The sequence below is a fragment of the Amphibalanus amphitrite genome, unplaced genomic scaffold (genome assembly GCF_019059575.1).
Source record: "Amphibalanus amphitrite isolate SeventyFive unplaced genomic scaffold, NRLGWU_Aamphi_draft 000038F_arrow, whole genome shotgun sequence".
In the NCBI taxonomy this organism is placed as follows: Eukaryota; Metazoa; Arthropoda; class Thecostraca; order Balanomorpha; family Balanidae; genus Amphibalanus; species Amphibalanus amphitrite.
The window spans coordinates 711,588-727,587 of record NW_024881534.1 but is presented as its reverse complement, the minus strand read 5'-3'; the positions used below and the strand labels follow the sequence as shown (position 1 = coordinate 727,587).

Genomic DNA, 16,000 nt, shown 5'->3' with positions numbered 1-16,000 from the left:
ATTTTAGAGAAGCTATTTTACGAGAATGAGATTTAATTTTGCACCTCAACTTTACAACGGGACTTAAATGGTATTATTGATAGTAAAAGAATATTAATCTTACGAAAAAATTAAATTCAACACTGGCCCAAGAAACAAGTTGCACCTTGGTTGCGCCCTTCATCACTAAAATAGAAAATGCGCGCCAAAATAGTAGACGTGAAATAGTGATTCTGTTCGTAGCACGTACAATCGAGATGAGAAGTGACGTCATCCCACCCAAAAGTGGAATTAAAGCCGCTTGTTGCCTAGCAACCTGAATATATGAGAGGAAGAAAATACCTGATTGAACACATGATGCTTGGAAATTTGTTTATAACTGGTTATTCATTAGATGGATGCAGATTACAGATACAGATTGAGATAGTTCAAGCTGGGATAGTCAACACCTTATATGTAGTATATACGGCCTTGATAATATAGGCAGATAGTAAGGCATTGATATAGCAGACGTCACACGAAGGGTTGCCATTTGACAGCGACAGGTTGCGACGCAGGACATTGCAACTTTGTGAGTAATCAAGATTGTGCCCCTTTATAGAAAATGTGTGGTTTGATAGGCAAAGGTCTTAAAAATCACCATTGCAGTGAAACTAGGTTTCCGAGAAAGTCTTGTTAGGTTGTTTTATGCGTTCTTAACAACCTAACAAGTTGTCAATCTCCTGTTGATTTGTTACAAAATGAAAACATTTTCATTTTTGATTCCAAAAATTCTTACCATCAAAACCAAATGCTTTCCGCGATAGGCCAACCAGTGACTTCTAAAATCAGGTCAAGTTCCCCAAGGTACAGGTTTAGTTTTTGGTAAAATGTAACAAAAATGGCCACTGAGCTGTGATTTTGGCATCATATTCACCTAGCTCAGCCTCAGGCACGTTAAATGGTTATATACAATTATGGTTATAACCATATGGTTATAACCATTCTACATCGTCTGGCCAATCCCGTTAGTTAACTGCAGGCCCCCCACTGACCTCAACCTTGAATGGCATTGGCTGGACATCACAGAATCTTTGTTGTCTGTGAGACCCAGAATCCGGGGCTAATGTTGGTTTTCCCGACTCGCTAGCTCAATTGGATAGTAATTGACGAAAAAGTGCTATGACCTTAGTAATGTCACAGCAATATAAATTATAAAGGTGAAGCATCAGACCTCACAAGGAGTACATGGAGTCATGATTCTTGCTTGAGATAGTTTTATCATTCCCAGCACTAAAATAACAGCTGCACTGTATTACACATATGACTTATGAGCTACAGTCTTATTTTTGTATAGCTGATTTTCTATCTATTTGAAAATATGACTGAAAATTTCAAGTTTAACCCTATTCCTGGCGGGCTCCGCCGGGACAAGAAACTGGCGGGGGGGGCCGATTCGGCCCCCCCCCTGAGATCTCGAGAACGAAGCAAGATAGCGACAAGCGGTAAACAGCATCGGATACGCACGGCCAAGATCTACAATTTTTACTAAGGTCATTTTCAGGTCAGGTCAAAGATGACGTCACAGGGGTCGAAAAAGTCAAAATGGCGGCGCTAGATATGGAGAGAGTTTTTCTCGAATAACTTTCGAATTAGTCAAGATAGGAACAAACTAAGGGCATCATCGTGATCCTCTCGTCAATCCGCATCGAATGATATATATGTTGACCTCGAAAGGTCAAGGTCAAAGGTTGACCTCAGGTCACGTGACCTCGAGGTCATCATGTATATCATTCGATGCGTCTTGACGAGCTGAACACAATGAGACCATCCACGCGTCTGTATCTTGTTCCTGTACGGAGTTATTGGCCAAAAACCTTTGGTGACCTTTGATGACGTCACATGACCTCACAACTGCCCAACAGCAAAACAGACCTCAAGGTAGTGAAGGTTGATCGTATATGAAGTCATGTATGGTATATGGGGCCATTCCGACCCGTTTTAGTGGTAAAAACAGGGAGTTGATTTTTCCCCCATTGACTTATAATGGGGAGGTCGCGAAATTGACCTGACCTTAGGTCACCGATATCAAAATTCCGAGATATACAAATTGCACATACTGGTACCCTAACTAAACCCTGAAGAGAAGAAATTGATCGGTCAAAAACTCTAGCTCTAGCGTGATTGCAAACTTTTCTGAGGTAGGGTCACCAAACCGCCTCTGGTGACCTGACCTGAGGTCAGATCAATTCAAAATTTTCAGACATGTTGCGTAGAAGCCTTTTAGGAAAAGTCAGAAAATTTGAGCTTCCTAGCTCAACGCGTTTGGGAGAAATAACCAAAAAACCTCAGGGGGGGGGGGCTCCTGAGGCCCCCCCGCCAGGAATAGGGTTAAGGTTTCATTCAGAGGTATGTTTGGACTTTGTATGGCTTTGGGTCTTGTTCTTTGGGTCATGCCATGACCCAAATGACCAATTCCCAATATCTTCTTGCATTGGTTATTGGTCTTGTGCAATTTTTTGACACCTTGTGTCATCATTCCAGTCCGTGAACGGCGCTGAGTAGCCGGTCGCCGCCTGGCGAGGGCCGTCATTCGCCGGCCGAGCCGTGAGTCCTCGATCGCCGCCGAGTCTCGGTGCCAAGATGAGCCGCCGCCGTCGCGGGGCGGTGGCGGCGCCAGCGGCAGCCGAGGAGCCCCTGACGACCGCCGCCGCTACCTGTCCCGTCTGCCTGAGCGTGCTACTCGAGCCGGTGACAATGCCGTGCCGCCACACCCTCTGCAGGCCCTGTTTCGACTCGACTGTCGAACAGTCGGCCATGTCGTGCCCCCTCTGCCGCACACGCATTTCAGTGTGGCTGCGCAGAGCGCGCCGCGCCGGCACACTGGTAGACGAGGCGCTGTGGGCCCGGCTGAAGACCACGTTTCCCGACAAGGTTCAGGCGAGACTGGAGGGACGCGAGGCAGACTTCTCCGAGGAAGGTGAGTACAAACAGAACGGTGAGCCGGCTCGCGGCATTGGCTGGTGTCAGCGGTTAACTGTTGTGCTGATTTGGCGGTAGCGTTGGCACTACTTTGGCCTCATCTGCCTTTTTCATAGAGAAGTGCATTATGCTCAACCAACCAACCATAAATGCTCATTTGGTTACTCAGACAAACCAAATATTTTTGGATATTATTATTGTCAAAGTTTTCCAGTGATCACGCCGAATGCATAAAGCATCACCTCGCATAACCGATCACGCATAAAGCATCACCTCTAAAGTGTTTTTTATTGCTGCATGTTCCTCAAAAATTGAGTTCCTTATTACGTCGGCCGATGCGTTCATTGCCCTATTTCTCGACAGTGGCGGATCTACGTTGGGGCAAAATGGGCAATTGCCCCCCCTAAACGGAAAACCTCCGGGCAAACATATCTTTTTGCCCCCCCCCCCCCTAAAAAACTACAACTTGAATACTAAAAATATGGTGTTTGAAAAGAAAATGTGAAATAAATGGAGGACTAGAAGGTTGCCATATTCGTGATATTAAGTTGTGAGCTGATAAAAAGTCCTCCGCCCCATGAATGTCAGTCCATCATCCATCAGCAGTGCTACTACTGCTACTGCTACCAAAAAAAAAAAAAATAACGCGATTTATTGAAACCTTGAACCAAGTAATCAAACCGTCAACAGCAGACCGCCAGACGCCAGTGGGGTCAGGGGTCAGGGGTCACCACACTGGTGAGCGGTTGGACAGTGGTGGGTTTGCATGGGTATATAAGAAGTGTTTGCATAATATTTTATTGCTAGATAGCATGGGTGTAGGAGCTGAAAAAAATATTGGTGGGTCTAAATATCCATTAGTACCTAGCATTTCCACTGTGGCTACATTAGTTATGTCCAGAGGCGGATACAGCCATTTCCAAAGGGGTGTCAAAAGAACGCCAGAAAGAACGGTGTACTGCGTGCCTTTGAGAACAAGTGCGAGATAGGTTTCTGAGAGGAATAACGTAAAGAAGATAACCAATCGCGGCTTTTTCATGAGCCATACCGTTATCTAACGGGGACAGACACAGAAAGGCTCAGTCAGAGCTTTTGGTTTGCGAGGTGTTGGAGAAGCTCAGTATGTTGTGGGAACTTAACGCTGTTCAGTGTGATTCCGTTGGCTGTTGCGCTGTGGTCCTATCCTATGTAGTCTGTAGAAGCATCGTTTATCTCCTCTCGAAAGTAACACTTATTGTATAATTTTGCTAGCTCGCGAAGTTTAGTCCCAAAGTTAAGGAATGTTCATTGTAATTGCATCAATAAATACAGGACCGAAAACAAATGCGCTGTTCTTCGTCTATTTCTTGTTGGGATTCTTAATCGACTGATCTCATTTTCTATTACCGGAAACAACTGTTAATACGTTTAACTACGTGGCAACCCTGACTGCGTAGTGCGTATAGTATCGCAGGTACGCTGATGTGGCCTTTGGTCGTGGGCATTTACACATGAACCTGCTGCTGCGACCCTTATCGGTCTCCGGATACAGAAGCCCTTGAGAACCGGCGCGGGCGGACCTTTCGGACGAGGTCTTGCCGAGGTGATGCGGGAGGTAGAGGACGGACCTTCCATAGCGCCGGTGAGCTAAGCGTATCTGGTGTGCCAACAGATATGATGATGCATAGTGCAGTATCAAGACACGTTTGGTGATTTATCCTGCTATGATAAATAGATAGCGACATGCGATCAAGACCAGTGTCCAAGACGCTATCGATAAATGGGAGAACATTGGGAACGGAAGCAAGATTTACAAATCGGTGAACTTCTACGAAACTCGACTACGACCACGATCCATGAAGTCATGCACTCATCAGCTTTTCTTTTGTCAAGTTTTCATTTCTTAGGGCCCCGGTGATATCCTCATACTTATCCTTCTTGCCAGGCTGCAGATGTGCGCAGCGCCAACTGGGCAGCAGCTGCACTCGCAGTCCTGCACAATCCTATCACAACGTCCCGTATCCTATCCGTATCCTTGCCATAGTATTTAACGCATCACCTCATAATCACCTCAACTGAAAAGCCACGATGCTTGTGGATGTTGTTGTATGTATAAATACAAATACAATTCTCTAACTACAGGGTGTCCACGTCAAAAGTGTACCCAGACTTTTCTCCATATTTTATCTTAAAAACATCACACTCACGAACAATTGCCCTCGTTTGAGAGCCAAGGCAATGGCAAAACATTTAATATGCTTTTCAACTGTGCTCGGCACTCTGCTGACCAGCGCGTGCCGTCTAGAGCAACTGCTCTATATGAGCCCCTTTGCGTCGGGCCACCGCCGGCAGATGGACCGTCTGGAGGTGGGTGATCGCCTGGTCAACCATGTGGGAAGGAAGGCGACGGATCTCGTCGCTGATAACGTCTTTCAGCTCCTGGGTCGACCCTGGATTGCCAGCGTATGCACAAGTCCTTGAGAAAGCCCCACAAAAAGAAATCTAGAGGGCTGAGGTCGGGCGAGTGGGGAGCCCATTCCACCGCGCTTTTCAAGCTAATGTGGCGGTCAGGAAAGTGCTCCTCCAGGAATTCCAGCGACCGTTTGGCGGTGTGAGGCGGCGCCCCGTCCAGTTGAAACCATTCTTCATGGCGACGGATCCCGCGTCTCCGCTTCAGCTCTCGCCAGAATGGTTCCAGTGCCTCCGAGGCGTAGCGTTCTAGCGTTACGGTGTTGTGTTTGTCTCTCCCCTGTCGTCTTCGAAAAATAAGGGGCCGATAATGCCCCCTCCATGCCTCATTGCCACCCAAACCGATACTTTCTTGCTGTGCAGAGGCATGGTCTGAACTTTTTCTAGGCAATGGGATCCCCAGTGCACGGGGCATTGTGGGATTTCACATGCCACGGTCCGTCTGCCGGCGGTGGCCCGACGCAAAGCGGCTCATATAGAGCAGTTGCTCTAGACGGCACGCGCTGGTCATCAGAGTGCCGAACACAGTTGAAAAGCATAGCAAATGTTTTGCCATTGCCTTGGCTCTCAAACGAGGGCAATTGTTTGTGAGTGTGATGTTTTTAAGATAAAATGTGGAGAAAAGTCTGGGTACAGTTTTGACGTGGACACCCGGTATCTCCCGGAGTCAGGGTGGCTGCAATTTTTTTTGCGCTGCCCTGGCTTGGCCGGACTGACAAAAATGTAAAAAATAAAAAAAATAATAATAATTCCCGAAATCCGAGGAGAAAAATAGGGGTAGCTCGTTTTTTTTTTTGTTCCTAAGACTGGACGTTTAAAATTCTCGCCGACTTGCCTGGCGGCGCAATGTTTGCCCCCCCCCCCCCCTAAACTCAAATCCTAGATCCGCCACTGTTTCTCGATATAAAGTAGTTTTCAGAGATTTGCGCCCCAGTTATTGTTCAGTACACGACCGGGTCCGGCCCGCACTCGGCCGTTCTATCGTGCACTCGGCCGTTCTATCGTGCGACCTCGACCTGCCCGATCTTGTCGGCCGCCCCCTCCGACCTGACTATCGATCGGTGTGTGACGTCACCAACTCTGACGTCACTAACGTTACCGGCGTAGCGACGTTGTGTTACCTGGTTCCATCGCACGGCGAGGTTACCTGCTGCAGGCTTGTCATGGCATGAAGCCAGTGGCAGACGTGTCAGGACGTCGTCCACAAGATCCCAGTGACGTCACTGGTATGCTACCGATATGATGACGTCACTTAGAGGCTGAGTTACTCATAACGATTGTGACTCATGACAGCGAGCGATCGGTTCGCTGCGATAAAACTTTGCGGCAATGCCTCCATTGGCCTAGTGGCCTAGTCCTCCCCGTGGCCTAGTGGATAAGGCGTCCGTCTCCTAACTCGGTGGCAGCGAGTTCGCGGCCGGGAAGCTCCACGTCGTTTGACCCGCGTTCCTATATTAAGCCAGCTGGCAACTGGCGAGAGAGGGCCACGCTAGACTCGGGAGGACCGTGTCGCCATCTACCTGCGGCACGTTAAACTTTCGATCCAAATTATCACCGGTGAACCGGGCGCGGGCAAGGTGGGGTGGTGGGTCCGTGGTGTCATTCGCAACAAGCTCTGCTTAGCGGGGCACCCGGGCCCATAGCCACCCATTCATCCATTCGGACAAAATTTCTGAAAAAAAGAAAAAAAATTGTCGGAGGCTCCCCTTTACGGAAAGCGAGTTGAATATTTTGGAGAACTCGTCAGTCGAACCCTGGTTGATGGGTCCTTATCGATCCGTTCTATCACATGTTTAAGTGTCCGATAGGGAAGATAGGCAGCGTGATACACTCGAGGCGTTCGTATGCAATCGAAATTTATGTGGTCACCTTCGTACTGTCTTGCTCCCGTCTGTCGTGGGGTGGGAAATAAGTTTGTTTACCAACTACTCGGCTGTGAGATGGCTCATCAGTCACGATATGACTACGAGTCACGACCTCACCTTACGTTGTGGCCACCTTGCTGCGACTTTTTTCAAGATGTTAAAGCCCACCCTCTCGCTTTAGTGTCTTGATCCAGACATATTAACACAGCCCAAATATTGGCAGGGTGACACTCCTCACTTCTTAGACCTCATTCGACTTTCTCTCCTTATGTGGGAAAACATATGTTCGTCCACGTACGTAAATCCCCCCCCTCCCCCGCCCACCCAGGCACCACCCACACCCGCCCCAAACAGACAACCTTCTGGTGCTAACAGATACGGCCCCGGGCCGCGGAATCTACCCACTCTGACGTCCCTTCTGGCACCACCTTACTCCTTTCTCTGTCTTGCGGTGCTAGCCGACCCCCGCTCAGCTCCAGCCTCCAACTCACCCCTATCCCGTTCTACCGCCACAGACCTGGAGCCGGTGTCTCAGCTCCAACTCACCCCTCTCCCGTTCTACCGCCACAGACCTGGAGCCGGTGCCTCAGCTGCTCAGCGCTCCGGGAGAGATCCGACGCGAGTTCGAGCAGCAGCTGGAGGCCGTCCGGGATGAGGAGGCCGAGATCCGCAGCCGCTCCGAGCGCGCCAGTCGCGAGCTGATCGAGCGCCTGGAGCAGGAGACCGCCGAGGAGGCGCGCAGGAGGCTGGAGCAGGAGCGCAGCGACGCCGAGCTGGCCAGAGGAGTGATGCAGCAGGATGAGGTGGTGAGGCGAGCGGGGCTTAGCTGTTTGGCTTGTGGGTGAAAATGTGTCAATGGAGGGTTGCATGTTGTCGCGGAACAATTATGCCTAGTGTCTCTATTTCCCCTTTTCATCTGCGTCCCATTTCGCCCCTCACATGAGGTGTTCGATAAGGAGTTTACTGAATCGCTTATTTTGTAACATTCCAGGCTTTCAAGTGCTCAATATAAGCCAATACGCAGTCAGTGAGTCGGTTTCCTCCTCTCCGTCAGTTTCTGTCACCGGGCCGGCCGGCACTCGCCGGGGACCGGCCTCGGCCCGGCGCCGGCGGCGCGCACCGACCCAGCAGCAGCAGCACGCCCCTGCGCGGCCCCATGGACGTCTACATCGGCCAGATGACGCCCCGAGTCGGCGGCAAGCGGCCCGTGTCGCCCATCCGGCCCCACGCCGCCGCCGGCGGGGACGACGCTCCGCCCCCGGCCCTGGATTCCACGCCGTCGCCGACGGGCAGCGGGAAGGAGAGTAAGTGACGCGTTTGAGTGGGGTGGTGTGGAAGACGAGACGAAAAATAGATGGCAGCTTGGGGACTTCTGGGGGGAGGGGGCGGACAGCTTATAAATTATATGACGGTTCATATTGGTAAATAGTTGGTGCCTTGTGCTTCACACATGCTTTACCTTTACTTATGTCTGTTCTGGCACAGTCTTACTTCGCCAGGCACCAGCTTAAACAAAAGATGTATGTATCTAAAAAGTTAATTGTTTTCAAAACGGGCTTCGCTGAGGAAAACTAAATATTATAACCAAATATTTCGGCTTTATTGATCAGCCTTGTTCACTGGTTTGAAAAGTGAACCAGTGAACAAGGCTGATCAATAAAGCCGAAATATTTGGTTATAATATTTAGTTTTCCTCAGCGAAGCCCGTTTTGAAAACAATTAACTTTTTAGATATTTATTAACCTGAGGAAAAGAATAATGACGCTTCGGCAACATCTAAAAGATGTATGATGATCGGACAAAAACTCGCACATTGTTCATTGCATCATCGCATATTTCGCCTATTTTGCTTTTAGCATTAGCAGTTGGAGTGTTGTTTGTGCATTCTGTTTTTCCCCGCACTCGAGTTCTGACTGTTGCCGCTCCTCTCCGCAGACAGCGATCCGTCCGCCGCGGGCGGCCGCTGCAGCCCCCAGTCCTCCGGCAGCGGCGACAGCATCCGGGCCGAGCTGCGCCACTTCAAGCCGATCCGCTCCGCGCCGCGCACCCCGCCCAAGCGGCGGCCGGATGGGGTGCTCGGCGCCCCGCCTGTGGTGCACGCCGTCGCTCGCTTCCAGGACCGGCCCGAGGGCCCCGGCAGGACGGCTGGAGGACAGCGCGCCGCACGGGAGGGCGCCGAAGACACCGGCGCCGCGGGGGACAGCGGGGAGAACGTCCCGGCGACGGCAGCGGGGAAACGACCGGCTGAAGAGCAACTGCAGAAACGGAAACCAACGAAACGTCGTCCGCCCCCGACTGCGGACGAGGTGGACGGAGACTCGCGCGAGCTGCCCGTCCTGGCTCCGCCGCCGCCGCCGGCTCCGGGGGCGGAGCATGACTCTGACTTTGACATTGATCTGGACTCGGCCGAGCTGCTGGAGCAGCAGCGCGAGGCTGAGCGCCGGCTGGAGATGGAGCAGGCCGACCGGCGGCTGGCCGAGCAGCTGCAGCGCGAGCTGAACACCGCGCCGCCTGTGGACCGCAGTAAGGGCAGCGCAGACGCCTACAGTTTACGCGGGGCGGCGGGCGAACACTCGGGCACCCAGACTCGGTCGAGCGGACGGCCGACCGACCGAAGGCGACCGGCGGCGGCCTCTGGCGGGCGCAAACGGCCGGCGGCGGCGCGGAAACAAACCAACCGCCGCGACCGGGCGCAGCTCTCCATTCAGGAGAGCCTGAACAGATCGCGAGTGTCGGCCCGCAGTGGAAGCCCGGAGTGGTAGTGGTGCGTGGCCCGGTGTGGGGAGGACTTGAGACCGCCGCAGGAACGGCTCAGCCGGGGGTGGTAGTGCCGCGTGGCTCGGTGAGGACAGACTACGGGCCACTTATACATCGACGGTCTGGCCCCGTGGACGGTTTAGTGTGTGCCTTGCCTTACTTGACGTCCCGGAGTTTGGTGACTGAACTGTCGCGCACTGTATCGCTACTGACCGACAAAGTGAGATCGGAAGTTCCGCTTAGGTGCCGTTTCCGCACGCACCATCCCGATGTTACAGTACGAGATCACGTTTAGTTCGCAGACCAATTGATTCAGAGTTAGCAGATGAGCTGAGCTAGTGGTCTGTCTCGTTCGAGAGTATTCGGTGCCAGCTTTCCCGGTGTGGTGTCTATTCCACTAAATGCAATATAACAGCAACCCAAGTCGCGGTTATCTACTTGCAGTTGTTGTTAGTTGGCATCGGAGTACCGGGCATTAATTTACTCAACCTGTGCTCTTGTCGTGCCTATGATGCTTTTCTGTGTGTACATACTATGATTTTGCCACCGAAGGTTCTCATTCGTTTTGGCGTTGGCGATTCGTTTGAAAGCTGGTTATGTGCATTGCTTTCACGAGACGATGTTTATCTTCGATGGGTACGCATCAACTTATCCCGGGAGGTCAGCCGGTACGTCACCCAAAAAAGGACGGCTTGCCATTGGAATACATATGTGGAATTCCTATTGGTGTTTCCATTAACCCTTTTGTGGTGTATTTGAGTTTATTTCTATAAAGGCTGAGCGATCTTCAGCAGTTGGGCATGATTCAGCGCTTACGGTGTTAATTGGTAATTGAGCAGCTTTCGTTTTTATGACGTTTGAGATTTCAGTATTTCAGTCGTCTTCAGAAATGATTAACGAACAAGCCAAAAATATGCAATTGTATTTATAGCAGTATCGTTCTGAATTAATTCCATTGCAGCTGTTTCATGCCACTGGAGCGTTTTCGTTTCTACATGTAACTGATCGTATGTTCATTGATCAGTTATTGAAGATGGGTGAAATCGATGCTAGCGTCCTACGGTTTATCTCGCCCTTGTCTGTCTTGATCCTATGCAGCGATAACCAAGATGCATGATTGCAATGTTAAAGAATCAATACGAAAGATTTTTACAATTATTTGGTCAGATGATATGTAAACAAAGCCAACTTTTCCAAAAATATGTCTTTGAGCCACTGGTAATCACAATTTAAATGAGCGTAGGTACGCTAATGAAAGGTGAAGCGGGTCGGAAAATGCAATCATTGTAGCTAACTGCTAAGCATCGGACGTGGTCGCTTGACTGATTGAGTCGCTCCGGTGCACGGTATACGAGATGGGGGTGCATAATTATATGGTCGGTGGAATTAGCTAACCGCAGCCAGTCGGTTTATTCATCTGACCGTATCGTCCGTAACCGACTTTATGTCGGCACACCTAACTTCGACTACTAAGGTATCCCGACGACTGACAAACTCAGGACCGGATAGAGGGGCTGCTCTTCTTGCTCAGGGGCTAGCTTCGTCTATCCGTTTAATTGAAACGGTTTAAAAAGTTTATTTTCGAGGATAAGGAGTCTCTTCGATCGCGACCGGGTCCTGCTCAACTAGTACCGACATAGAATTCAGACTGAGCAGTGATTCAGACTGAGCATGATTGTAGGCACGCGTGACTTCGGTGCCGCCTGGCAAACATGCTGTACCGGATTACACGTCACCAGCGTGTCTTGCATTGCATGTAACGCACAATTATTGCATACCTGTTACTCAGATCTAAGCTAGACTTATCTCGAAATGTAATTGCCCAGGTTGGGTTACCAGACACTGGTTCATCTCAAACATCGACTCAGATGACTGCACTAGCTCAGTGTCAGAGGGTGGCCACAGGAGAAGCCGGAGCTGTTCAAAATTATATGACGCTGCAATTCACACATCCCTGGCTAAGCAAGGAGAGAGCGGAATACAAAATGCGTGGTTCACGCCGCTTTGAATGTGAGCATGACTGATCGTCTATGTACAAGTCTATACCTAGGTACATATACGTCTACACCTATACGTCACGTATAAATTTGGGGTGAAAATAGACTAACAGAAGATGAAGAGTGGAGGTTTCAGCAAGCAGCCATGGCCACTTCACCAGACCCCGTCGCCCAAATACTGTGCTTTACGGCCGGCGTCTGTGAAGAAGCACCTTTCCAAGTTCAGGTACCTAAATCTCGCCACTGCACCGCGCGGAACATCAAAAATTTCCGACGACACGTATAGGGCGCACGATCGTGCGGCACGTGAGCGGACCGCACGTGTTCACCGGCGGCGCCCGTTGTCCGTTCGACCCCACAACACGGACGGAATCCGACTTCAGACTGGGTGAACCAGGCCACTCGCTTAGCGGTGCGATTGACGATTCAGATCGCAGTATTTGTATGATTGAGAGCTGCTGATGCCGACAAAAAGTTACTTTAAAGTTACGACAAAAGTTACTTGGCGGTGGCACCGGTCGACGAGCTGGCACTCGGTAGTTTGGGAATATTTTTGACAAAAGCTACCGGACCTCGGTAACTTTGGTGTTCAATGTTCATATACAAAATACTAGATTAGCCGTTTGCACGACAGCCATCTGGTACACATTTGGTGCACATCTGGTGCAGATTAGGTGCAGATTTGGTCAAATTAGGTTTAGTGTGTCTCTCAGTAGCTATCAGCTAGGGTTGCACTTTTGCTTATATGCCTACTTTGTCATATTATCAGAGAGCATCATCGATTAAAACACTGAAATAAATTCATAAAATGAAGATATTTGCTGTAAAAGAGATTAGGTGCAGATTTGGTCAAATTAGGTACATTCGCCGGATAGCCCGTCGTGAAAACGGCTATTGCTAACTGAACTGTCTTATAAACATACATACCTATATGTCTTATATGTAAATATCAACTTGTGATAATACATGGATCGACTTATGTCCAACATCTTTCCGGTCAGGTCATGACCTTTTCGGTCAGATCACGGACACTTATGTCACGCTTGCATGAAAAACGTAGTAAAAAATCCCCCCTCCATCTCGATGCATAACAAGGCCACGGGACTGCAAATGCAATGTTCTTAACATACAATCTATGCAAGCCGCGCCGGGCCGGGGAAGGGTGTTTGAACAACCCCCTTCGGCTTTTTCATTATTTTTTTTAACCGCCGTGCGTAGCTCCGCCGTTTTAAGCTCAACGTTTTCATGCATCTTCTCCGCACATTTTGTGAAAATTTCAGGCCCCGGTCCCTCAAGGCCAGGTCACCAGAACACGTCAAGTGACACGCACGTCATGTGGCCTCACCCTAGGAAAAAAAAAACTTAAAATGCTCGTCATATCTACATACATCTATTAAACGATCGCCTTGAGACCTTCAGCGATTGATAAAGAGTGGGTAACAGTATCTTTAAAATGTATACCTAGGAATTTAGACATCCATGACCAAAGTTCAGGTTTTGTGCCCTCTCCAGTGCCTAAAAGTCAATGGGAGAAAATTAAAAAGGCGCCGGTTTTGGACGAACGTCGTTCTAAACATCCTCAAAACATCGTGTTACAGGTGAAACTGACACACTGAATCGAAAAATCGTACCCGTGACCCCTTCTCATGTCCCTGAGGTCATATCAGGTAACGAAAGGTCCCCATTAGTTTTTTGGTAATAATTTTTGACAGAGACATGCTAAAGCCAGTGGCGTATCCAGGGGGGAGGCCAAGAGGCCATGGCCTCCCCCTTTGGCATCAAACATGCAAGTGGGCCCTTTGGGTCACTTAATTGCAGTAACGTACCCAAGGGGACCATAGGGGCCCTGAGGGGCGCCCTGGTTGCCTGAGGGTCCCCCTGGTCACCTGAGGGGCCCCTGGTTACCTGAGTGACCCCTGGTTATCTGAGGGGCCCATGGTTGTCTAAGGGCCCCTGGTTATCTGAGGGGGCCCTGGTTACCTGATTGGTCCCTAGTTATCTGAAGGACTCCTGGTTACCTGACGGGCCCCTGGCTACGGGGGCCCTGGTTACCTGAGGGGCCCTGGTTATCTGAGGGGCCCATAGTTACCTGAGGGGCCCCTGCTTACCTGAGGGGCCGCTGATTACCTAAGGGGCCCGTGATTGCCTGAGAGACCCTGATTTTCTGAGAGGTCCCTGGCTACCAGTGGGGCCTCTTGGTATATGAGGGGTCCCTGGTTATCTGAGGGGCCCCTGGCTACCTGAGAGGGCCGTAGTTATCTAAAGGGCCCCTAGCTACCTGAGGGGCCCCTGATCCCCTGGGTGACCCCTGGCCAGCGATCTGAAGAAACCCTGGTCACCTGAAGGGCCCATGTTTACCCGGGGAGTACCTGGTTATATGAAGGGCCCCTGCAGTCACATTAAGGCCCTTAGTTACCCGTGGAGCCCCTGGTATAACCGTCCCTTGTTTCTCAGAGGGTCCCTTGGTCAATTGAAAGGCCCTGGTCAATTGAAAGGCCCCTGGTCACCTGAGAGACCCCTGATTACCTGAACGGCCCGTGATCACTGGGATTCAATGGTATGGCCAGGGGCGAGGGGGCACGTGTCCGTTATAGGGTTTAGGGTCCCCTCGGGCCCGAGAGGCCCTGCGGTGCCATTGGCGGTAGAGGGCCCGCGCTGGCAACGCTTCAACTGAAAAGGAGACCACAGGGCTTGTGAGAACACCCCATGGGTTCTTGTGTAGCCACACTTATCTCCAGAAGGGCCTCACGCCAGGTTTTGAGGGACCTTGCCGGCCCTGAGGGCTCTTGCCGGCCAATAAGGGATCAGCTGTAAGGGCCAAATACCCGTTTGCTATGGCCCCACGGCCCACACCGGTGTTTCTGAGGGCCCTGACAACGGCGCTTGCGAGGGCCTCCACTGCCACCTCTAAGGGCCCCACATCAGTGCCTCTTAAGGGCCTACTTCGGCGGTTCTGAGAGCCCCCACATCGGGGCCTCCGAGGGTCCTATGCAGCGCATCTGACGGTCACTTACCAGCGACTCTGGGGGCCTCTTACCGACCTCTGAGGGTCCCTTGCCGGCCTATGAAGGGCCACCAGTAACTTTTAGGGCCCCACACACGCCTAAGTGATGGCCCCCACCAGTGTCTCTAAGCCCTAAGGCCCTCACAACGGCGCCTGTGAGGACCCCACACCAGCGCATCTGATGGCCTTTCACCGACACCTCTGAAGGACTAACACAGACGGACAGACAGACAGACGGACAGAGGGACCCGTCTGCAAGGGGGACCGGACCCACTGTGCCCAATCCCCTCATCGAAAGGTTCTGGATACGCCCCTGCCTGGGTTGACAGCGGCATCCAGGTGACCCGTGGGCGCCTTTGAGAGCAGGCGGCCCCCTCCTGGGCGAAATCCTGGGTACGTGCCTGCTTGAGTGTCACAAGAGAAACGACCTTCAGGGCCTCATCCAAAGTACTGGCCCAAGCATAAATAAAGTCAAACTGCGTCAAACTATCTTAAAATGTCATTTGATGGCCCTCATATGCCCTCAGAGACCAAGGCCGAGCCCCCAGAGGCTAGCGTGGGCCCTCAGAGGTCGCTTTGGCGGCCATAAAGAAACTTAGACTCGAGCGTGGGATCCTTTGACGCTGGTGTAGAGCCCTAAGGAGCCAGCGCTCAGCCCTCTAAGGCCAGCATGGGCCCTCTAAGGCCATTGTGGGGTCTTCTAAGGCCAGTGTGGGGCCTTCTAAGGCCAGTGTGGGACCCTCTATGTCCAGCATGCGTCTATGTCCAGCGTGGGGTCTTTTAAGCCCAGCGACATGGGGCCTTCTTAGGTCAGATTGAGGCCCATTGGCCACCGCGACTAGCTTGGGGCCCTCTGAAGACAATGTGGAGCCCTTTTAGGCCAGTGTGGGGCACTCGGTGACCAGCGTGAACCCTCTGAGGCCAGCGTGGGGCCATCTGTCATCTGACTTCAGACTTCAGAGACTGGCGCTGGGCCCTCAAGCCAGCGC

At 51.2% G+C, this 16,000-nt stretch overlaps 1 protein-coding gene across 1 annotated transcript; it reads left to right on the top strand.

Moving 5' to 3' along the window:
• Window positions 1-333: 333 nt before the first annotated feature.
• Window positions 334-10,731, top strand: LOC122373150 (E3 ubiquitin-protein ligase RNF168-like). The gene is made up of 5 exons (XM_043350970.1): window positions 334-550; window positions 2,503-2,938; window positions 7,824-8,059; window positions 8,308-8,557; window positions 9,189-10,731. The coding sequence occupies exons 2-5, from the start codon at window positions 2,602-2,604 to the stop codon at window positions 10,013-10,015; spliced, it is 1,650 nt and encodes a 549-aa protein (XP_043206905.1). The 5' UTR covers window positions 334-550; window positions 2,503-2,601; the 3' UTR covers window positions 10,016-10,731.
• Window positions 10,732-16,000: the final 5,269 nt, after the last annotated feature.